The 23,616-nt window shown below is 40.2% G+C and overlaps 1 protein-coding gene across 1 annotated transcript in view; it reads right to left on the reverse strand.

Moving 5' to 3' along the window:
* iqgap1 (IQ motif containing GTPase activating protein 1) overlaps positions 1 to 23,616 on the reverse strand; it is a 45,421-nt gene that overhangs the window by 14,217 nt on the left and 7,588 nt on the right. Inside the window, exons 3-15 of the mRNA XM_019867248.1 lie at positions 15,001 to 15,157; positions 12,422 to 12,499; positions 11,136 to 11,212; positions 7,041 to 7,108; positions 6,516 to 6,629; positions 5,868 to 6,046; positions 5,267 to 5,354; positions 5,030 to 5,187; positions 4,865 to 4,949; positions 4,187 to 4,350; positions 3,281 to 3,441; positions 3,067 to 3,191; positions 2,679 to 2,842 (exon numbers count right to left, since the gene is read on the reverse strand). Coding sequence (XP_019722807.1) covers positions 2,679 to 2,842; positions 3,067 to 3,191; positions 3,281 to 3,441; positions 4,187 to 4,350; positions 4,865 to 4,949; positions 5,030 to 5,187; positions 5,267 to 5,354; positions 5,868 to 6,046; positions 6,516 to 6,629; positions 7,041 to 7,108; positions 11,136 to 11,212; positions 12,422 to 12,499; positions 15,001 to 15,157 — 1,618 coding nt within the window. The remainder of the gene's footprint in view (positions 1 to 2,678; positions 2,843 to 3,066; positions 3,192 to 3,280; positions 3,442 to 4,186; positions 4,351 to 4,864; positions 4,950 to 5,029; positions 5,188 to 5,266; positions 5,355 to 5,867; positions 6,047 to 6,515; positions 6,630 to 7,040; positions 7,109 to 11,135; positions 11,213 to 12,421; positions 12,500 to 15,000; positions 15,158 to 23,616) is intronic.

Below are 23,616 nucleotides of genomic sequence, written 5' to 3' on the forward strand. Positions count from 1 at the left end.
TTTTATTTGTGAAATAGTACCAGCTTAATTGCTTCATTTTTCATTTTGTGCTTCACAGTGTGTCTACGTAATGAGCAGTTGCATTCTTTTTTTCCATTCGGCCTTTGAATACATTTTTTAAAATTCCTACAGTTTGGGATGCCTAAGCAAACTGCAAAATTATATTTTAGTTTTTAATTTATTTTCCAATTTAAAAAAAACCTAATGCTTCAAAAACTGTTGTGATTTTTTTTTTGTATATAATGTATAGTAAAGAAGCAAAGTTTGTAAAATTTGCAGTCACTGCCAAAACATTTGGCCACATATGCCTCTGCACAGCCAACATTAGGCACGTCTTCTTAATCCAATCAGACCAACCAATAAAAGGAGGGGTAATTAATGTATTATCATGCACAGAAAATAAAATATAATATTTCATTTGAAACCTTGGTGAAAAAAAAAGCCGTTCAGGTCACACCAATAAACTACATTAGATACTGTAATAACCGTTGACTGTATCCAGATGGCGCACTCCTTCTCTACGCGAGGCACTGCTGCCCTCAATCTAACAGCCACCTCATTTGCGACCAGTCCACCCCCTTCTTTTTGTGCTGCAGGGCAGAGAGGAAAGGAGAAGAGGTGTGTGCGTTTGAGGTAGGGGCGTGTGAGTCAAACTGATACCTGATCTAAAGTCCAAAGAGGCAGGCAGCTATGAACATCTGTAGCAGCATGCAGCTGAGGGTCTAGCAAACGCTGTCTTTGCAGTAGGTAAAGTTAAACCTGATTAGTCTTTGTATGTTTGCAGTTGGTGTTTTACGTCGTATTTGCAGATGGTGAATAATGACTGCTGGAGGCACCTAGTAAGGGTGTGGTGCCTGAGCAGTGAGGCAACTGGTGCAATAACGGTGGCGCAGTTTGTTACATATAACCAACATGCCATGCAGCTAAAGAGGAAGTGAAAATTGGAAGGACAGAAAATAATAACGTCTTCCTAAATTGTGCTTGCATGCTACTCCCGCTTGCTGCCTTAGAAGCCACAAGCTGATTTTTAAAATGTTTTATATCAGTAGAAGTCTACTTGCTAATCCACTAATAGAAGAATTGTTTAATAAATGCCAGTTTGTGATAGCAGCATGTAAATTTTCAGAGGGATCGCAGACTTTATAGAGCTTGTTAGGAAGCTATCTCTTGGCAGAACTTCCCACTATTTATCCAGGCTCAACCTGCATTCACAAACACCTTCTCTCTCCCCAACACGTCTAACATTGCAGAGGTAATCAGGAACCAACAAGAACCACGTGTTGTTTCATCTCATCTGACCTCGGATCACCTTCAGCTTGACTCCAACTCCAACATAGTTTTGAATATTCACTCGAAGCAGAGCAAAGCCCCATCAAGCCTCAGAAAGCTTAACTTTGCATTGTTCTAACCACATCTTTTTTTAAAGCACGTCCACCTCAAACTGCCTCACAAAAAAACAAGAAGCCTGTACTCATGGGTGTAGCCAATCAACTGTACTAGTCAACTTTCTGTCCCTTTTATGGAAGTAAGGCTATGGAGGTTGTGCTTGTTATTTCCTGTCAAAAAGGCATGAAAATAGTTCTCTTTCAATCGCTTTGTTTTCTTTGTCATGAGTTCACATATTATGTATTTCAGGGTTTGTGTGAATGCTGCTGGGGATGAGTGGGCTGCATCCACAGATTTATTGTTTCAATTTAGTTAGTTTCTGTGTGTGTGAAGGGATGGGGCGGGCTTGGAAACTAATTCAGCAAAATTAGAGTAATTAGATTACCGGCCAAAGTTATTAAAATGGCTTTTGAAAAATCCGGTGTCATAAATTCTAAATGTGAAATGTATTAAACAGCTTGTGAGGGGGGAAAAACAAGTTTAGCATGACTAAAGTTAGCAATTTATCTTCTGTGGCAGAGCAGCAAACCAAATATGGTGTGCATATGCAAAAACACAAAACAAAGAACAATGAGTCAGAGCTGATTTTGCTGGTATCAACAGTCCTTTGCTTTCGATCAAGGTTTGCAAAAATAAAACCAAAGAAATGCATGTAAAGGAAACAAGTGCTGAGGAAGTGACAGGAAGTGAGAGGAAGAGATGATCACAGCATGACATCATCAGACTGCACAAGTCATGTGCTGCCCATAGGCCTGAGTCAAGCAGAGTCGTCTGAGAGTGTCACGTGTCTGTGAGCCCCTGTGATCAAATCTTCACAGTACACATTTCTTCAGCATACTAACTGACAACCGCTTTGCTCTAGCACAGTAACACAACAGGTAACATCCATGATGTTCAGTGTCATATCAACTAAATGTATGACGAGTCAACAAGGTAATCTTATCCAAATCCAAGCAGCAATGAGTAGCAAACTTTAACGTTTGATAAAGGGAACCATATGCTGTCCATGCAACATATTCTACTTCCATATGATTATTTACAATAGCCTCTTTATTACGTTCAATCTACATTACCTATTTCTTTGTAACTCAATCTCGATTTCACATCATTAATTTGTAACTTTTTAAATTTGTGCTTCATGTCTGATTAGCGGAGCCCTTTGATAATTTGCTGTTTTTAAAAGGAAAACATTATTTGGTATGATTTTTAATTTTTGTATTTGTTACAACACTGCCTGAATGGAAACATTATTCATCCACTATGCATAATAACTGTGTTTATAATTATCTTACATGTGCCTTCTCCCTGCGGGCCTCCAGCAGTTTGTCATGGTAGTGCTGAGCAACAGATGGGTCTACATCTGTGAGCTTGGCTGATGGGTTCTGCAACATGGCCAGAGTCTTCATGGGATCCCCTTCATCCAAGGCCTCATTGATCAGTCCAATAGCTGCAATTCCTACAAAACAATATTGTTTTTAATTTTTCTTGTTAAGATAGTATATGTTAACAACAGACCCATTTTAATGTTTTGTGTGAATACTGCAGAGGTGAGTGTATACTGAGGAAGATGTCTGAGCTGCTGTTCAACTGCATGGGTCTGGACTTTTTTTTGTTGTTGTTACAATCTCCAAATTATCTATTGGTTTCAATTGATAGGAAGCATTTGGTTGTGTGTCTTACGCTCATGCTCTTCCTGGACAGACATGTTGACCTGATCGATACAAGCTTGTATGTCATTCCAGGTGAGATTATCACAGCCATCCTCCCTGGCTGCTGCCTTCAGACGAATCAACTCATCCATGTACCTAAAGAACAATAGGCACAATATTACACTGTAAACCCATCTGACAATACTCAGGTCACTATCTTATGGATGCCAGCGGTGTGTACACACCTTTGTGCATATTCAGGCTCCACATTACTAAGCCCCGTGATAGAGCTAGACAGTTGTTTCCAGAGGGTGTTCCGGTCTCCAACGTCAATGGCCTCATTTATCAGCACCACTGATGACAGCATCTCAACTGCAACAAGCAGCTCTGGATGGGATAGAGAGCTCTGCGGGATAGACAGCGAAAATTGTTCACGCTGTTCATGTCTCTTTCCCAAGGTTGAGATGACAGGTTAAAACAAAGGGTTGCTGTCCAGTGCCAAATAGGCACAACCTTAATGGTTGGTTCTATTTTTAACCAAACGTAAGCAATTGGATATCAGATTCAATAAACAGACATGTGTGGACTAGGTTGCTGACAGAACTTTTTCCCCAATGAAGTATATTCGTCAAGGAGGGGTTGGTGGGCTAAGCAATGATGAAAAGCACCACCCGCCACACTGAAAGCACCCATAGGTATACAGTAATGATGGTAGAATCTAATCTTAATCAGTGTTGTCGTTGATGAGGCAAGGTTGGGCAGGGAGTGAAGGGGTTTTACACTTCAACTGATTTTTCTTTGCACTGAACTTGTTATGCAAGGAGGCAGAAGATTTTGTAATTTCATTGATGAGGCCATGCATCAATTTTCTATATTTCGCCGTCATTGGGGTCATGGGTAAGTTGTAACGTGTGATGTGTCCGGAACATGTTTGGTCATTCCAAATACAGTATAAAAAAGGAAAATCAAAATACACCACCATCATAAAATACAGCAAATGATTACATTGGTAAACCTGGATTCAAGCTTTACGGTCTATTTGTGTACAGTATCAGTGCCTGGAATAACGTCAACACAGATCTTACCTCGGTGAACTGCTATTGTGTATATACCATGGTCTGTGTAAATTGTGTGTGTTTCATTGTGGGTACCTCTGGGCTTTGCTGCTGCAAGCTGGCTAGCTCTCGCTGGTAAAGATTTGCAGCACTGGGATAGACTTCAGGAAGCTGGGCGTCAGGGTTCATCAGCTCCTCGACGGTATTCTCTGGTACACCTTCCCGAATGGCAAAGTTGATGCGCTCCACAGCCTTGAGCACTATGCATATACACAGCAAATTAAAAGGAAGGAGTTACAAATTGTATTTGCTGAAAAGAAGTCAATACTCTCCACTTCACATCAAAATAAAAGATCACTTGGTAAAATGAATATTTCAGAGATAATGCCGAAAACACTGTGCAAAAAGATAATATAAAAATATGGCCTTAATTTATATCATGAGCTAATATGGAGTGTCAGCAGCCTCGGTTACGCCATCAAATCAATAAAAAAACTCTGATGCTGGTCAACAGACTTTTTGAGTCAATAATGCTGTTCCCTGCAGCTGTTGTTTTGATCGGAGCTGCGGTGTAGGACCAATTGGGAATTTTTCAGATGCTGCCTGTCATTTAATGAGCGGAAGGAATTACAGCATGGAAACCCTGAATGTAAGCGAACACGCTGTAGTACTGTTTTTACCAGAAGCCCTGATGTGATATAGGCGGGCAGAATGTTAAGACTGTTCTCTAAAGAAAACTCAGGGTGTGTGAAATCGCTTGAAGGGTGCAATTACTCTTTAAGTAGCTTTCTGCCAAGTCATTCGCCCCATTTACACCGGCCTGCAGCTCATCCTTAGTCAGCGCTTGGCCCGGAGATGCCTAGTGAGGAAGATGACTAGATGAGATTACATTAGCATCAAAGTGAGAAAGGACTTCAATAATCTCAACATGCATCCTACTAGTTCTTTGTTCTCTCTGTCAGCCAGGAGTTGTTTCAGGTACCAGCCTTTGTTGTGGGCCAGCAGGTTCTGAATGCCCATGGCCTTCAATGCCTCATATAACTTATCCTCATCCCCGCTCAGCAACGCTTGTTCAGCAACACTTAAGGCATTATTCACTGTTAGGGGGAAAAAAAACATTGACTTTTTACTACACAACTAAAGGAACTTGTTGTTGAGTCCACACTAACCACTCACCATTGACTTTGTTAACGTTGCCCTGGATTTCAGCTTGAGTGAGAAGCTCATCGTAGATATCTCTCTCCGCGTCAACATTTTCCATTTGCTGTGGGAGCACAACATCATACATTTAAATTGAATTCCATGTATTTGTATAGCCCTAAATATGGAGTGGCTTTGCTTTAATAACAAAGCAACATACACAACCAATTAATGGTCAAAACCAATGCACAAGTGCTAGTGCGTATATTGTATTACTCCTTGACTTACACTTCTTGGGTCACATGTATGTTTCAGTCATTGGTAAAATTAAACTTTTCTTTCCTTGAAATATTATGCAGCCCACACTAATTTCTGCTGTTAGACACAAAAAGTCAAAGAGGTCATCATACATTGCCTCCAAGACCATAAATATTACATTTCATATTGCCCAGGTGCTTTGTGTGTTGCCTCAGGCTGCTTCACATTCAATTACATGCAGATCTTCAATCTTGGTGACAAGAATACAATTGTATTCTCTTAAGAAAAAAAGAGCTTCAGGCCACCATTCATATCTAGTCAAGTGAAACATCTGTGCATCATTAACCGCACACTACTGAGGATGCACACAACATCATACCCGTTTGCGCGAACTGGCCACCTTCTCTCCCTTGGCCTGGTATAGAGTGTGATGATACTGGCGGGCGCAGTTGTGGTCCAGGTTGACCAGCATGGCATTGGGGTTTTGCATGGCGGCCATTGTGCCCTCTGGGACGCCTTGGTCGATAGCCTCGTTGATGGCGATCACAGCAGCGTGTACTGAGGGTGAAAAGGGACGCCTGGTGAAAAGGTGGCTTCACATGAATCAGGAAGGGCTTTCATCTAATGTGGTTTATTAAAGATCATAAATATATATAAATATTATTGATCGGTACTGCCTTTTCCAGGATGGCTTCTTCTTTGAAAAAAAAAAAAAAGAGCAGCACAATTCTTTTTGCATTGTCATGGCATTGACATCACTGTGAGTCTTTAATAGCTTCCTTGCGGGTGCACAGTAAAATTAACGACCCCTTGGAATGCAATAACTGAAATTCATTACAGCAAGCATCCTGTCTGCTTATTTATTTTGTTGTATTTCGCCGTAAACGACCATGAAAAGGTGATCAATGCGGATGAAAAAAAATACCTCAATAAAAGATTAACATAAATGTAAACTATGTCGGTGATGGCATTTATGGGGTTAATGAAATCCCACCGCCCCCTCCCTTGACATCTGAGCAACTCTCACATGCAGCTTCATCCACAGAGAGCTCATTGGCCAGGATTCCACCAATCTTGCTGAAGGCAGGCATCTGGATCCCATACTTTTCCAGCTCGCTCTTCATGTTGTTGATTTCCTCCTCTAGGGAAGAGAAGATACAGCATAAGTAAGAGACCAATGATGGCGGGGTAAAAAGAAAAGCAAAAGCACATGGGCCTGGGTAGGGAGCTGGGACACTAAGAAGACAGGCTGTCCCTGGCTTTTGTGTGATAATGTGCATTCTGGCTCTGGTTCTGGCTTTGGGACAGAGTGGAGCAGTAACTCCACACACAGGAAAAGCTCTCACAATTACTAATGACTTTCACATTTCCAGAAGCTCCTGCATACACACCAGTTTGCTAAAAAAAAAAACATTAAAGCCTAACTCTGTGCTTTCCATCCCAAGCACAGCATGTAGATACATTCTACACTTGCGTGTTAACTGTGCCAATGTGGCCAAGTTCACAGAATCACAGACAGAGGGACGCTTGTTCGCAGGTTCACAGGTCTTACCAGTGAAATCTACTTTCCCATAGAGATCCTGGATCTGAGGTGCAAGGCCCAGCTTAAACAGATACAGGCTGTAAAAAGAAGAAAGCCAAGATGGAACATCAAAATAACAGCTGCATGACTTTGTATCGTTTTATATTTTGTTTATTATTACAAAAATAAGGAGAGCAGCAACCATCTCCTCACCATGGCAACGTATTTTAGCTGTCTGTATTGGACCAGTCTGAATAGCCCTTCTGTGGCAGCGCTAACGTAATTGTTCAGAGTTGTGTGCTTTGGTTGTACAAACTCTTGCACACACTTCACGAAACAATATTTATTCAAGACAGGTTGTTATAAAGCAAACAAATTCTGTTGCCGTTCAGCATGCACTCTTGTTTTGACTCACAATTGCACTTTGTGGGTTGAATGTTTCCAATAATTGTGTGAATGATTCCCAGCAACTAGACCTACATCTCACTATGTTGATGCTCTAATTAAAAGAATGACAGCTCCTTTCTTGAACTGACTTCACACAATCACGCAACATCCATAAAAAGTCTCAGTAGATCCTCCAAATATTTTATGGTATGTACACAATAACAGGGCGGCACAGTGGTCGACTGGTTAGCGGGCTGGCCTCACAGTGCAGAGGTTCAGGGTTTGATTCTGACTACGACCTTCATGTGTGCAGTTTGCATGTTATCCTCGTGCCTACGTGGGTTTTCTCCGGGTACTCCGGTTTCTTCCTACATTCCAAAAACATGCGTGGCAGGTTAATGGAACACTCTAAATTGTCCCTAGGTGTGACTCTGAGCACAAATGGTTATTCGTCTATGTGTGTCCTGCAATTGGCTGGCAACCAATTTAGGGTACATCCCGCCGGCTGCCTGAAGACGGCTGGGATAGGTTCCTAGGACAGGCCCCAGCATGCCTGTGACCCTCGTGAGAATCAGCAAATTAGAAAATGAATGGATGTTCACAAGTACAGTGGAACCTCGCTATTCGCAGGTCAATGAGACTGAGCACAACCATGACTGGAGAAAATACATACATTGTTAACGCTTCCTTATAATTGCCATGAAAAAAAATGTGAGCGGAAAATTGTAACGTTGTAACATGACGACGATTACATTGTTGCAACCGTGATATCACCTGGTGTGCTCGCCATTATGTTCAGCTTTTTATTTGACGTTTATCTGTGAGCCGGTACAACAAAGGAGATAGAAAGTCCATTTGGCAAGACATTAACTATTGCAACATCAAATCGACAAAAGCGGTCTGTCTGTCTTTCTTTGTTTCTCAATGCTCGGCTCCCCGACGAGTCACGTTGCGCTATCGCCTATAGCGAGGCGATGATGTCGGCCAGTCCGTCATGAAGCTTAGTCGGAACAGTTATGCTCATACTACAGTTGGTAGAATATGCTCAGGATTATCATTATTAGATAGGTTCCTGGGACAGGCCCCAGCATGCCTGCGACCCTCGTGAGGATCAGCAAATTAGAAAATGAATGGATGTTCGCAAGTACAGTGGAACCTCGCTACTCGCGGGTCAATGAGACTGAGCACAACCATGACTGGAGAAAATACATACATTGTTAACGCTTCCTTATAATTGCCATGAAAAAAAATGTGAGCGGAAAATTGTAACGTTGTAACATGACGACGATTACATTGTTGCAACCGTGATATCACCTGGTGTGCTCGCCATTATGTTCAGCTTTTTATTTGACGTTTATCTGTGAGCCGGTACAACAAAGGAGATAGAAAGTCCATTTGGCAAGACATTAACTATTGCAACATCAAATCGACAAAAGCGGTCTGTCTGTCTTTCTTTGTTTCTCAATGATGTCGGCCAGTCCGTCATGAAGCTTAGTGGGCACAGTTATGCTCATACTACAGTTGGTAGAATATGCTGAGGATTATCATTATTCTATTATTGTTTTTCATTTGTTTTCATCAGCTCAATTTTGTTGCATCTGCACCATAGAACGTGACAACAAAGGCTTTGTATTCCTTTTTGTGGTTGTTTTTGTGCCTTCGAAACAAAGTTGGCTTACACATCTCAAAATACGCCAAGCAAGTTGATCAGAAATCAGATATGGTTGCTTTGATCGCTTCGCCAACACTTGGATGACTGAAACAAGGTATAAGATAATACGTTTTTTTACAGGAACTTGACATCATTTCAGCAGAATGCGAGTATTGTCCGACCTACCGACCCTATGCTGAAATTTCATGTTACCGGAAACACACTATCTTTTTTGTCTTAGCTGGCGACCATGTCAGCTCTGTACTCTGATCTGATTTTGAGAGCGCTTGCATCCGAAACACCCCACGCTTCACATGACAAAAATATGCACAATAAAATGCTCTGTTGTAACCAGGGAGGAAGGACTCCACAGAGACAATGAAAACTAACGATTCAAAGTTTGCTTTTCTTAACAGCGTGTAGGACTGAACAATTAATCGAATTCATATTGACGATTGTAGTAGAATGCAATTTTCCAGTCACAAACACAGCAATTTAGGAAACAAAAAAAAACAACTGGGTTATTTCAGGATGGCGGTATGTTTTATTTTGTATGTAATTGTATACACACAGAATATAATTTATTTAAATTGTGTCGATGTTTACATATCATTGTTTCATTAAAAACATGAAAAAACGACCAATAAATTAACCTGTTATACAATTAACAATGTTTTGGTCTTCAGAGGTTAACCTTTCGCTAAAAGTCAAATTGACTATGAATTAATAGAAAGAAAGTTTATTTATATACCCCAGTTGGAGTTGTTAGCTTATTAAACATGTTGACTTGCGAGCCAAGTGTTCACTATGACAACTTGACAAAATGCTGACAAAGTGTGGTGTCAACATAAATCACTAAGTCATATATCGGATTCTAGCAAGAATGAAAACAAATCTGTGTAAAAAATAAATAAATAAATAATAATACAGTGATCCCTCGCTATTTCGCAGTTCGTTTATCGCGGATTTTTTCAAACATAGTCATTAAAAAAATAAATAAATTATTTTTTCCCCATATACATGGAGTACAGTACTGTATATGTTGCTCTTCTCGCGGTCCGTTTGCGGACTTTTTTTGCGGACTTAAAAATAAATAAATAAATAAATTATATGTTTATTGGTCGCTACTTCACAGATTTTCGTTCATCGCGGGTGGTTTTGGTCCCCATTAACCGCGATAAACGAGGGAATACTGTAATGCATTGGAAGAGAACCATGTATTTTATTGTATGTTGAAATAATGGCATATTAAATCGCAATCACAATATCGAGGACATTTTATGTTTATTGGTCGCTACTTCACGGATTTTCGTTGATCGCGGGTGGTTTTGGTCCCCATTAACCGCGATAAACGAGGGAATACTGTAATGCATTGGAAGAGAACCATGTATTTTATTGTATGTTGAAATAATGGCATATTAAATCGCAATCACAATATCGAGGATGGAAAAAATAATCGCCATTTGATTATTATTTCTAAATTTTTCAGCCCCAACAGTAAGCGAAGTGACAAATGAACTAATACAAATAACGGAAAGGGTGTCACGTTCTGGTTTGTGGATTGTAGTTTGGTCATGTTTTCCTTGTGTCCATTTTTCTCAATGTCTGTGTCGTGATGTTTTATTTTGTCCAACTGTGCTTGTCCACCCAGTCCCATGTGCGAACCAGTCAACTCCCTCGGCCACTTGTGTGTTGTCGGGTGCTCCTCGTTGCCTAGTCGATGTGTGTGGATTTAATTCCATGTTCCCTGTCTCCTTTCAGCCCTTGGTGGTGCGTTGTCCTAGTCAAATCTTGTATCCTGCATGTTGGTGTCTCCTTGTGTTTGTTTGAACCTTGTTATTTTAGACCTCTGTGGATTTTGTATTTTTAGTCAATCCAAGTACCCTGTCTGTCTTTTTGTTGTCGTGAAATCACATTTAGATTTGAGTGCACACCTGCCGCATATCGATTTTCCTCTGCATTTGGGTCCTCAACCCCATGCTAACCGCAATAAGGGGAAGTAAATTGAGGTCTCTGAAGGGCCTAATTGACCAAGCACAGTCTAGAAATGACGACAGCGAGAGAAGGATAGAGACACTGAGGATTACCTTAGTGCATGTATGCAGTAAATGCAGCGTGGCATGTTCTTCCTGTCATATATGTCTGTCGTCTCGGGGTAGAAGATCTGAAACATCAGGAACAATGAGTCAAAACATGCTGTATGTAATACAATGATGGAAGCACATCAAAATCTTACAGGAGGTGTCCTGCAAGTACTATTTCAACGTTTTCAGTTTCACATCACACGCTGAGATTGACCAAATAGACCATCGGTGTCAAACGTACGGCCCGCGGGCCGGATCCGGCCCGCAAAGGACTTTAATCCGGCCCGCAAGATGATTATGTAAAGCAGTGGTGTCAAACATACGGTCCGCGGGCCGTTCAATCAGGCCCCACAGGATAATTTAAAAGTGAAGAAAATGCATAAAAGACACAGAATAAATATTTTTAATAAGGTGCAATTCATTGAGTATCCGCTAGGGGACACTGTTTTGATCAGAGAAGAAGACAACAGCAGCCTCAGTCCATCACTGAGACAGACCCATGACAGCAGACGCTATCAATAGCACTCTCACATTTACACATTTAATAGCACGCTCCTTAGTTTGTAAGGTGTAGGCAGGGATTACATTTAGATTTTATATGCACGTGTAAATGGTTTAAAACTTCCTTTCTTTATAAATCTCATTTAATCTTAAAGTGCATTACTATATTTTTCAAAACCAATTACTTGTTAAAGTTTGTACAATCAGTGGGATCAGTTGCAATGCATATATGTGAATGATAAAAGTAAATTGCACATTTGTCGAAGGAAATGTAAGGTGCTTCACGAAATGTTTTGTAAAAGATATGTTCATTTAATTTCAACATTTTCCTAATGTTCTTGTGCTTCTTTATACCAAAACAAAGGAAAGACATATTGTTTTGGTTATTTCTAGCAAAGTATGGTATCATTTTAATGGTCCGGCCCACTTGACATCTACCCAGGCCGTATGTGGCCCACCATGTGAAATGAGTTTGACACCCCTGAAATAGACCATATGGTGTATTGCTCAATGGGAGCAGGACTGCTATTGGTCATTGGAGCTCCAAAATACTAACCATGTACTGTAATCACAAAGGAACACTTACCAAGGCTTAAAGCCACCTGTCTATAGCTTTGTCTTAGTAGTTTTCAATGTTACGCAAAGCTTTCACTGTTCTACTAAATATGACATCCCATCAAAACTCTGTGCATTGGAATGTACTAAATATGAACAAAATATGTCTTGGATAAAATTGAGGTGAAAACGGTCTCATTATAGGTAAAGCAAAAACATATTGCCAAGCTCACCTTTGGTAGGCCTTTCTCTGACATGGCATTGAGCCACTGGATGACATTATCGGTGTGTCTGAAATGGAGCCCTGTCGCCTGTGAGAGATGGTGGGAGAATGTTGGAGTCAAAACAACAATCAGAAAAGGAAATTGTGGCTCCATTGAACCAGATGCATTCAGCAGCTTACGAAACAAAACAAAAATGGCAATAATGTTGCATTGTCAAAGAGGGCGAGCCATTTTCCACACTTTCGATCGGTCAATAAGTAAAATTAACACATCCAGGAGGGGATTGCCCACTTGTGAAATAAATCTCAAATTGACCAAATTTGGACAAGGGAAGTTTCCGCCCAACAGTCTTGTTATGCAACTCAGTCTCTCGTGGTGATGCAGGCAAAATATGTAAAAACCTTCAAGAAAAATAATGATATGTTCAACAATACTTGCATATTCATTCATGGCACCCAGAAACGGTGTGACGTAAGGGCAAAAATTTAGCAATGAGGACCCAGCAATCACATGATTCATATACATTTGCCATTTTCTTCATGCATTATTCAATATCTTCACGATTAATTATTTAAATTGCATAGTCAGACACTCAGGGGATGTTTCAACAGGATTAGGAATCTTTCATGTATAATATACTTAATAACAGGACATTCCAATAGCCCTTTATCAGCCACGGTACCATATTTGGGAACTTAAGTGGATGTTCTAAACAGATGCTGCACAACAAAAAATAGTGTGATGCAATATTACAATATACAGTGAAACCTCAAGTTACACGTCTCTTTTAATGAACAAATGAGTTACGCACGAAATAATGGTTGAAAAATGATCTGTATTTACTTAATATTTGCAATATACAAACAGTCTTGGAGAAGATTAATCTCTGTTTGCGTCTTCTCACGCTGTCTAACCATGATTGGCAACGTGCATAATGCGGTGCTGTAAACTGAAAACTGGTTGTATCCCTCCGTGGCTCAAGGCAGACAGCCGTTGCACATGTCAGGAATTTACATCTCTGCGTTCTTGATCTCCCATTTGCAAATCTAATACAGTGTAGTGGTTGCATTTGTGAAGGACATGGTGAAAGGAAGAAGTTAGAAAACCATTTCATTTTTGTAAAAAAAAGTTTGTATGTTATTTATTGAACTGAAGCGTCTCTTTAAATAAGACAACCGTTAATGTTGGTGTAATCGTCATAAAATAGGTGTCCAAGTATGTTGTCACGAGACAGAAGTTCCACCGACGTAAAATATATTCACCTAATCACAGATACCAGCAGCAGCCTTGTTTTATGAATGAATGCAGAAGTAGGTACCATGTCGACACGTTGAGCTTTTGCCAAACAAGTAAATAAAGCACTAAACAGTCAGAATGGCTCCTGAGAAAACGGAAACTGCTACAGGGATCATTTGGAAGTGCTTGTCATGGATGAACAGGTAGATCTGTGTTTTTGTGTTGTGTAACCAGGCTCGGCTTCATGCAAGGCAAGGTAGGCACCAGTCGGTATGGTATCTTTGTTGTATTTTCCTCTTTATTAGACTGGCAAATGAGAAGCGCTCGCTGGGCAATAAAAAAATGTATAAATAAAAATGATCAAAAGAAATTTGTCGCGAATTTATATTTTGTGACATCCCATTTTATTTTATTTTTTTAATCAAGCGCATGGTGTTATTACGTGCAATATCAATGGAAGGGTCTATTTTAATGCATTTTCATACATAAGGTGCACTGGGTTATGAGGCGCATGATCTTTTTGAAGCATTGCATCTTAAATAGTTCATTGTAATTGTACCTCATGTTTATTTGATAGATTTAGTGCGACGAAGCTAGGTTCAAACGGGACATGAAATATAGGGTAGTGCCTCGTGTCTCAATTGGTTTTGTTTGCTGTTCAACTACAAGCACAGGTCGAGCGGTGGGGATCCTCTGACGGATAAAATATAAGTTTGCAGATCAGTTATTAATCTGGTGACCGGCAGTTGTGTGATTACTTTGGCTAATGCTAAATACTATCTTGGTTGGCAGGTCAAGAACTGTAAACAAGTCAATGCACTCACCAATATCCAACCTTTTTTTTTTTTTTTTAATGATCTGTCCAGACAACTATTGGGAACATGCCACCAGAAACGTTCAGCTCGCACTCGGTCTGACCGCAGCGTTAGGCTTGTAGAACTACAATTCTCGTGATTCTTCAACATAGAAGCAGGAGGTTGTTCTAGTTCCGATATGATGACATGGGACACACTCGGAAGGGATTTGAATTAAAGACAGCGAAACCAAAAGGCGACATCCATACATAAAGGGCACCGAATCACAAGGCACATTGTCAATTTTGGAGAAATCTCAAGGATTTTAAGTGTTCCTGATGGTCTAAAAAATATGGCACTTTTAATTATGTGATGCACATTGAGTTACCTTGTGTATGAAATGCTCAATACAAATAAGGCTGCCTGCCTTCCCTTGTCAGTACGGTAGATTATTTTCTGTATTTAAAGTGTTACTGTCAGGGGTGTTTTTTTTTTTGTTTTGTTTTTTTTTTTTTTTTTTAACATTATAATGAATACCAAATTTGCTGAAATATGTACCTTGTAACGTGTCTGCTCGCGGTCATAGATCTTCTTAAGGGCGACGGTACGTGGAGCGAAGAAGTTGCCGAGCTTGGCCAGATAAACTCCATTCCGCAGACCCTCCTCCAGCTCTGTGGTTGGTGGTAACTCTTCATCCAAACAGGCCTCCATCCATCTGCAAGGAGAGCAACATTAGATCTATGTCGGTCATTTCTGATAGATTGTCTCTGACAGTTAACTGTAGCTAAGCTTTTATCACAATGGATTAAACGCCATATTTCAGCTGGAAAAAAAAGAACACAAGTGTCACATGGACCAATAAATTCTGTTGAAGCCAAGATGCTTATTAATAATAGCCTTTTACTTGAAATGTATAGCTCATTCCACTCAAAAGGCTCCTTCACTTTAACACAGATAACCCAACCTAGTTTAACCTCCCCAGAGTTCCCAGCATTCCACATGTGTCACGTTTCATTTCTTTTGGGTCATATTGTGAAGCCACATTCTTGCCCTGTGTCAGCCTTCATCCATTGGGGAGACCTGCTGAGCTTTCCTTCACGGATCACCCTGGTGTGACTGAATTCCAGCAGCTCATGTCTTCACCACCTGCTAACCGTGCACCAAACAGATCAAGCTGTGGAACTAAATGTGCTTCTTTTAAGCAGAATAAATCAATGTTGTCTTAAAATAATCTGTTAAATATTTCAATGAATATGGATGTGACTAAGGTGCCTTAGAATATTTTTGAAATAGGGCTTTAACAAATTACTGGAATTAGATATTTTTATTTTCTGAACAACTTTCTGAATTTCTGGGTTCACAACCAATCTGCTCTCACAGGTTTGCTGTCTTGTGTGGCTAGATATAGTTTCCTTCAAACAAATGTGATGAAATCAGTTCAGTAGTTATGTAAACAATGTGAAAGATGCAGATGCATCATATTGGCCATCACTAAAAAATATTCAGAAAATTATCAGCGACTCTCCAGGTCAACTTGTCCCACTGGAGTTCTGAAGTACATTTAACACGTTTGAATTGTCAATTCAATGTCTATTTTTGTTGTTACTGAAATGTCAGACAAGCTTAAATTGAAGGGCACAAATTACTTTACAAATTACCACACTATACTATACGCTTATAGATAACCGAAATTATCCTGTCTTGTTTGCTTTGTTTCTCAGTCTCCAGCTGGAGAGTGCGCAATCCCTCACGAGCCGCATCTGTCTCGACTCTGGCCTCGTAACCTGTCTGCTTTAGATGCCAAGCCACGCTGATGACTGGCTGTCGGATTATTTGCCTTGCCTATTAGCAACTCTGTCTCCAAGTGCTTACTGTATTTTCCGGGCTATAAGTCGCAGTTTTTTTTTCATAGTTTGGCCGGGGGTGCGATTTATACTCTGGAGCGATTTATGTGTGAAATTATTAACACATGATTATGTAATTTCACATGTTATTTTCACATTAAACCACAAGAGGGCGCTCTCGGCCTGTGTTGATAAATCGACGATGAGTCTGACGTAAGCGACAGAGAAGAGGAAGTGCGCATCGTCTACATCTCGAGTTGGGGGAGTTGTTTAAAAGTGACACCAAGGATGAAGATATTGGATTTAGTGATTTGGAGTGAAACTGATAGTTTGGTAAACTTGTTAGCATGTTCTTTATGCTAGAGTTACCTGAATAACTCTTAATATGTTATGTCATTACTGACATTACCAGGCATGTCAGTCATGTAACGTTAGTATACCGTACACTTATTCAGCCTGTTGTTCTCTATTTTATTTTTATTTTAAATTGCCTTTCAAGATGACATGTATGTTTTTGGTGTTGGATTTTATCAAAAAAATTTTCCATACTCCAGTGCGACATATATTTTTTTCCTTTCCTTATGCATTTTTTGGCTGGTGCAATTTATAATCCGGAGCGACGTATAATCCGAAAAATACGGTAATTTTCTAGACATTCTTGACAGTTTTGCCTTATAGCCTTGCCTCGTTACTCCATAGTATATTTATTCTTGCAAGTATTTTCCTTGTATTGTATTCTCGGGTTTATGTTCTTGGTCAAGATTTTTTTTTCTAGAACTACACTTAAAACTACATGCTCTAATAAAGCAACATGGTGGTCTGAATAAATCTGAAGAATGTTTAAGGAAAGACTTGCACAAAAAAATTAGATGACTTGGACATCTACAGTATTACGCCATATCCACTATCAGACATCAAAGGGGATTAGCATTGTTTGCTCTGTTACTCTGTAGGCTGCACATGAAAGGCGCGTGTGAAGCCCGTCTGGAGACAGGAATGATTCAACGTTGTACCGTAAAGATAAGATTATTGCCAAGGAAGAAAGGACATTCAAATAGATCACAGGAACAGTACGGTATACTGTATCACATTTTCCCAATCACAAGACAAAGAAAAATCAAAACTTCTTAGCCAAGGTCAAATCTGAATTTGCATTTTATTAATCGTACACTGGCCTTCCCGCTGATTCTCCATTTAGATTATTCACATCAAAACCGTCTTATTTCAGCTCTGATTAGGAAAGCCTCAAGTTTATCTTTGCCGGTGAAGAAACTCAAGAGTGAGGGCAGGCAGAGTGAGGTCACACTCGGCCTTTCTGGAAATAGGCACAGTCTTGCCGTTTTCATGCAGCTAAGAAAACACTCCCACTCTTCCATTACAAAGGTCTTTGTCAAGCAACGGCATGGCTGGGACATGAAAAGATCCTTTTCGACCTACACACCTACCGCTCGCCCATTTCCACAACTATGTGCACGTTCATTGGTGACATACTCTACTCCAGTCCAGTCATAATCCTAAACTACTTTTCTCATATATTTTAAAATCATTTGTGATAGTTGGACCTCATTCCTACACAGGCCTACACATCAAGTTGTTGCTCTGCACAGACCAACGCCCTCTTAACTGAAACAACTTCCCTCTAGGGATGTTGGGACACAGGGTCTCCACACAGGCTTTCTATTGAAGTTGGGGTGGCCATCCGGTAGTGTCGGGGCTGGGCCTGCCAGACAGGAACAAACTCCCCCTTTCACTATACAGTGGTGCAGTGAAATGCCTCATGAAGACTAATGGCTCCTTTATCAAGCAACACACCCATTCCAGCCTCACACAAACACAGCCACACCCATCCACAAAATCTGTAAAACAGCAGCTATAATTGGGATTTTTGAAAGGTCATGGGTGGTGTGAACAACAGTGGAAAGCAGCCAAAATGCGTTTGAACTTTTAATTAGCGTAAGTAGCATGCAAGTCTCAAAAAAAAAAAAAAAAAAAAGTCACTGTAGTTTAAACTTTTCAAGTGTTGCCAGGATAGTGTCCCGTCAAGAATGTATTATTTGAGTACTGTTAAATGTCTTTCTTTTCAGTTTTAACTGAGCTAGCATGCCACTTATTTCACATTTAGCGCGGTTTTTAACAGGTCTGGGACCAACGTTGTTTTGGTATATCTATTCAATTCAATTCAATTCAATTACAAGTTTATTGTCAAATGTGCTCTTTGTGTAACACACAGCACAGATGAAATTTCTTCCCTCTCAACCAGACAACAAGGCAACAAGAGGAGCCCGCGCCGCCATCAAAAGAACTGTATCTACCATTAAACTAAAACTAAACTAAGCTACATGACACTAAACGGCGGCATATTTGTTGTTGTTGCACGTTAAATGAGAAGAGTTCCCAGGTATCTTAATAAAAGGTCTCTGACACGATTCAGTCAAAATACACAAAGGATAAAGAATGACACCACACTTCCCATCCAAGAGTCAAAAAAGTATTGGCAGAGCGAGGGTTTTGTCAACTCAGCGACTTTGACATCAAATTGTACAGAGGTTTCAACAAATAAGAACTGCGGGCAAACTCAAGAGCCAAAATACTCCAAATCGTCTTCCACGTTAAAGCAAAGTGGTTCCACAAAATGACTGGAATGGAAAGAAAAAATAAAAATCTCCCTTCTGTGCAGCAGTAGGAAACTGGAGTTGTGCTGAGGTCACAGGTCAGCCTCATAGGAAGAGGCCTGCGACTGACCACTGTCTCTCCAGGAAGAGATCAGCACTCCCTCCGCCCACTGCTGTGGAAATGCGTCCTGTTCGACAGCACAGTTTACATCTACACGACACCTAGACTGACCTTGCACTTCACGTTCATCCAAGCATCCTTATTCACATGATTGTGTCATGGACACACACAGGGCAAAAGTTCATGTATGCTGAAGTTCATGATATATTTTTTTAACTAGTTAAAACGCCTTATTAACAGACAAGGCTAGCAGATGGGTTATTGTAAGGCTGTGGAGTGCTGTTCTTTTGTTTATTGCAGGAGGCCCCCGAAATGGGCTCAGCAGCTTCATTGTTTGGAGAGCACTTTGGCCAACAAACAAACAATGAAAGTACACTTCATTATGTGAACTGACACAACATGTCAGCCAGCACAATTCATCTAAAAAAACAAGAAAGTTTTGACATGAACAGCAAAGTAGCAATTGCTTCTTTTGTTTATTGTCAGTTACTTTCGTTAAAAGGATTTTAATCTTTAAATCCCCGCAGCATAATTAGACAACATCCTAAACTCAAACCAGTGAGTCAGTTTTGCAATGATCAGGACAAAATCTTCACATACAAATCTGAAATACCTTTTAAATTTTATACAAAGCTAAAACTGGCAACTTCAGACCGATGTTTTCCATTAAATTTCATTGTCATGTATGAAAACTAACTTTACATGGGTACTTCTCTCAGCTTTTCTGTCAGTGAGGAGCTTATTCAGAAAAAACTTGGTTTATCATGCAACAGCCTTTGACCAGCCTCAGGATAAACACTGGCTTCATGTCTGAATTTAAGACTTTCAGGGAGACCTTAAACCATGTTGCCCTAAGCCTAAAACATAATTCATGTCTTAATGCGGGGCTGTCAAGCTCATTTTTGTCACGGGCCATAATTGCAGTTATGGTTTCCTTCGGAGGGCCACTATGACTGAACTCAAATAAATGTACGACCGCTTCGTGTGTGTGTGTGTGTGTGTGTGTGTGTGTGTATGTATGTATATATATATATTCATCAGTTATTACCACTTGTGTGGTGTGTGTGTGTGTGTATATATATATATATATAACACACACACACACACACACACACACACACACACACACACACACACATATATATACACAACAAATTGATGAATAACTAGTTTGAAATGAGATTTCAGTGTTTGTTCAAACATTACATTTATTTATTTTGAAGGATGATTGGGAAGAAAAAATGCTTGCAATTGCTCAACATTTTTAAACGTGAAGACAACACAATTTGGGTGTTTTAGCAAGAAACATGAAGTCGATGTGCATAATTTGCTTTGGCAGTCTACATAAAATGGCGTGGCCGGACAGACTTTGGCCCCCAGGCCTTGACTTTGACATCAGTGTCTTAATGTCTGAAAATCTCAGGGATAAATGACATTCTTCTTGATCAGTGCGGACATTGATTCCATTTGATCTTGATGGCAGAAATAACGCATTCTAAATCCAATGAATTACTAGATTGCAGCAACCTTCACTTTAGTGTTCCTTAATCTGTTGTATGTGTTTTTTTTTACTGTATGGACAGAAAGGTCAAGAGCTAAAATTTTGAGCCACAAGGGAATGCCACAGATTTTGACTCCTATCGTAGACTATCAAACTTTGCCAGTGTGGGACGAGCTGCCGGTTACACACCTTGTATATTTTATAGTTTGCCTTTATAAGTGAAGAGAGTTATCATAGTGTGTTGTGTACTTCCTGATTAAGAAAAGCATGCAAGTAGAAGATTTTTGCCTTTGTAACAAGCATGCTGTGACATTGCTCACAAAAATAATGAGTCAGCAGTATTTCAGCCGTTTCTATCTGCTGCTAAGGCCACCTGAGTGCAACGACCAGCTGGAAACAAATGTGAAAAGCTGTAAAAACAGAAACCTAAGTGGGCCTGGGGGCTGTTGTCAGGTTGATCTGCTAATCAGGTGGAAGTGCGAGAAAGTGGGCGGTGGGGGGGTTACGGAGCTGAGACAGCAGTTTCATCAGTCTGACAAGTTCCGCCACCAGGCTCAAACACAATGACTTTCACTGAGTTGTCATTCAAGACAGGAGTGTAACTCTCAGCCTTCTCAGGTTGCACAACAACCAAAAATCTGAAGTGAGGCCGCTGTTGCGCTTGACAAAAGGCGGCATGGAGCCTCAGTCTTTGAATGCGTTGCTCTATTCTGGCAGGCCTCAAGACCAACAGTCTACAGTACTCATTAGCTTTAGCTGAACTATTTTAGTTCTTGTTAAATGGGGATTTTTTTTCTTGATTTTATTTTTATTTTATTTTTATTTACTGTCACGGTGGCCCAAAATGAACATAATACAGTCGCATATCTCATTGCTTTACTGCTTTGTCAAATTAGATTTTTTTTTTTCCCATTCCGGAGCGGGGGGAGGCAATTCAGACCTAAAGAGCCTTAGTCCTGCTTGTTTTTGTGTTGGAAGTGGGAAACTTCAAAAACAAGTAGGACTATGGCTCTCTAGGACCGAAGTTGCCGACCACTGATCCAGAGTGAATGTGACATTTGAGCAAATATCAGCTGGGTTGGGATCAAACTCAATGAATATTTGTCGCTTCAGTGTGTGTTTTAGGCTTAACATGTAATTACACCGATGAATTAAAACTAAGTGGTAATATATATATATATATATATATATATATATATATATTTAAATGCTTGTTTGGTTTAGTAGGTGTAGACACAGATCAAATATCAGTCACTATCACGACAAGGGCTGCCAAATTGTGCCACTCGTCATGACGAAGTTGATGATCAAAATCGTGGGCAACTTAGTAGTCAAAGAATCATTTATTAATGTATTTATTTATTTGCGCACATTGGATTTTTGTTTTTTTTTTTTTTTTTTTTTTTTTACAAAACTGCCTCATCTCTCCCCATTCTCCGACAAGCGGTATGCCTGTTTGTGATGCGCATGCACACTAGTGGAGATCCAAGAAGCATTGTGGGTCATGCAGTGTCATAGTTTGACCTGTGTTCACAACAAAGTCCCAAAGTTCTTGTGCATTTCACCAAAAATACTGAATACGATGCAAACCTCCCTTTCATGGCAGCAGAGTGGTCAAAAACAGCATAGAAAAAGTTACGTTGCGGCTGATGCCTGATTTCATTTTGGACTTCGGCGCAGTCATGTTGGTTAGCACGCCCACCTCCCAGTGCAGAGGTGGCGGGTTTTGATTCTGGCTCTGGCCTTCCTGTGTGGAATTTGCATGTTCTCCCTGTGCCCACGTGGGGTTTCTCCGGATACTCCGGTTTCCTCCCACATTACAAAAACATGCATGGCAGGTTAATGGAACATTCTAAAATTTCCCGAGGTGTGATTGTGAGTGCAAATGGTTGTTCCATCTATGTGTGCCCTGCGATTGAATGGCAACCGGTTCTCGGTGTATTGCGCCGACTGCCCGAGGACAGCTGGGATAGGCTCCAGCACGCCTGCGATCCTCGTAAGGAGAAGCAAATTAGAATATAGATGTATGGATAGACAGTGGTGAATGGAAGGCGAATATTATCGGATATTTGCTACCGCATGTGTTTGATATCGCGCGATGTTCTGTTGAACGCTAACATACTATAGCGTCTATTTGGGATTACGGAGGCATTAGTCAATGATGCTCGATGCTCTAAAAAGGAACCACCCTGTGGCTGATGTCCGATTTTATTTCTTACTTAGAGTTAGCGCACACAGGTTACAGTGTGTGTGTTTAACATGATGTCCACTTTGGTACGACAACATTTTGAAGCGCCTCGTTGGATGAAGGAGATATATATATATATATATATATATATATATATATCTTGTTCGCAGCAGCAGAAAGGTTGATCTCCGGTGTTTCATAACGTGCACTTAAGCAGCAGCAATTCACAAGAGTATTTGGACATAGTTTAAAAACAGGAAATTACAAGTAAATGACCTGAGCTTGAGGAGGGAACTGGGTTTGTATTGCTGCAGTGGAGGCTCGCAGTGAGAATATGGGGCTTCCGTAAAAATGATGTGGAAAGAAACTCTATCAAGATGCTATTGCATCAGACCAAATGCCATCATTCACCCTCTTGTTTTGGAGAGCGATGATTTAAGAGTCAATATCCAGCTGACAACGCTTTAGGAAATTGGGATTTATGTCATCCTGAAAAAGAGGTATAATCTAAAACCACATTTACAGTATGTCTGCATGTTGGATCAGAGAGAATGTTGTGTGTTTATTATCAAATGGACCTGTTAAAGTTAGTTCAAACTAACATTGTGATGGGTTTGTTTGATACTACAGCAAATTTATTAAAAAGGCCCCAATGATTTGACCTCATTTTACCCTCACTTTGATAAACATGACACGCACATACAAGTTACATAAGTAGTAACCACAGTGTGTTATAATTCAGGTAGCCATGCCAAGTAAAAGCAGCCGTTAGAAATAATTGCTTGATTATGATTTGCTCCTAGCTGTCCACCCAGTCCTCAACTGTAAATTGCACTTAAGTTGCAATGGCAAGTATAAAGAAACAGCTTCAAACGTGCTATTGTTTCAGCGAAACACCACTAAAATAG

Source organism: Hippocampus comes, unplaced genomic scaffold (assembly GCF_001891065.2).
Source record: "Hippocampus comes isolate QL1 unplaced genomic scaffold, H_comes_QL1_v1.1 scaffold2, whole genome shotgun sequence".
NCBI classification, from domain to species: domain Eukaryota; kingdom Metazoa; phylum Chordata; class Actinopteri; order Syngnathiformes; family Syngnathidae; genus Hippocampus; species Hippocampus comes.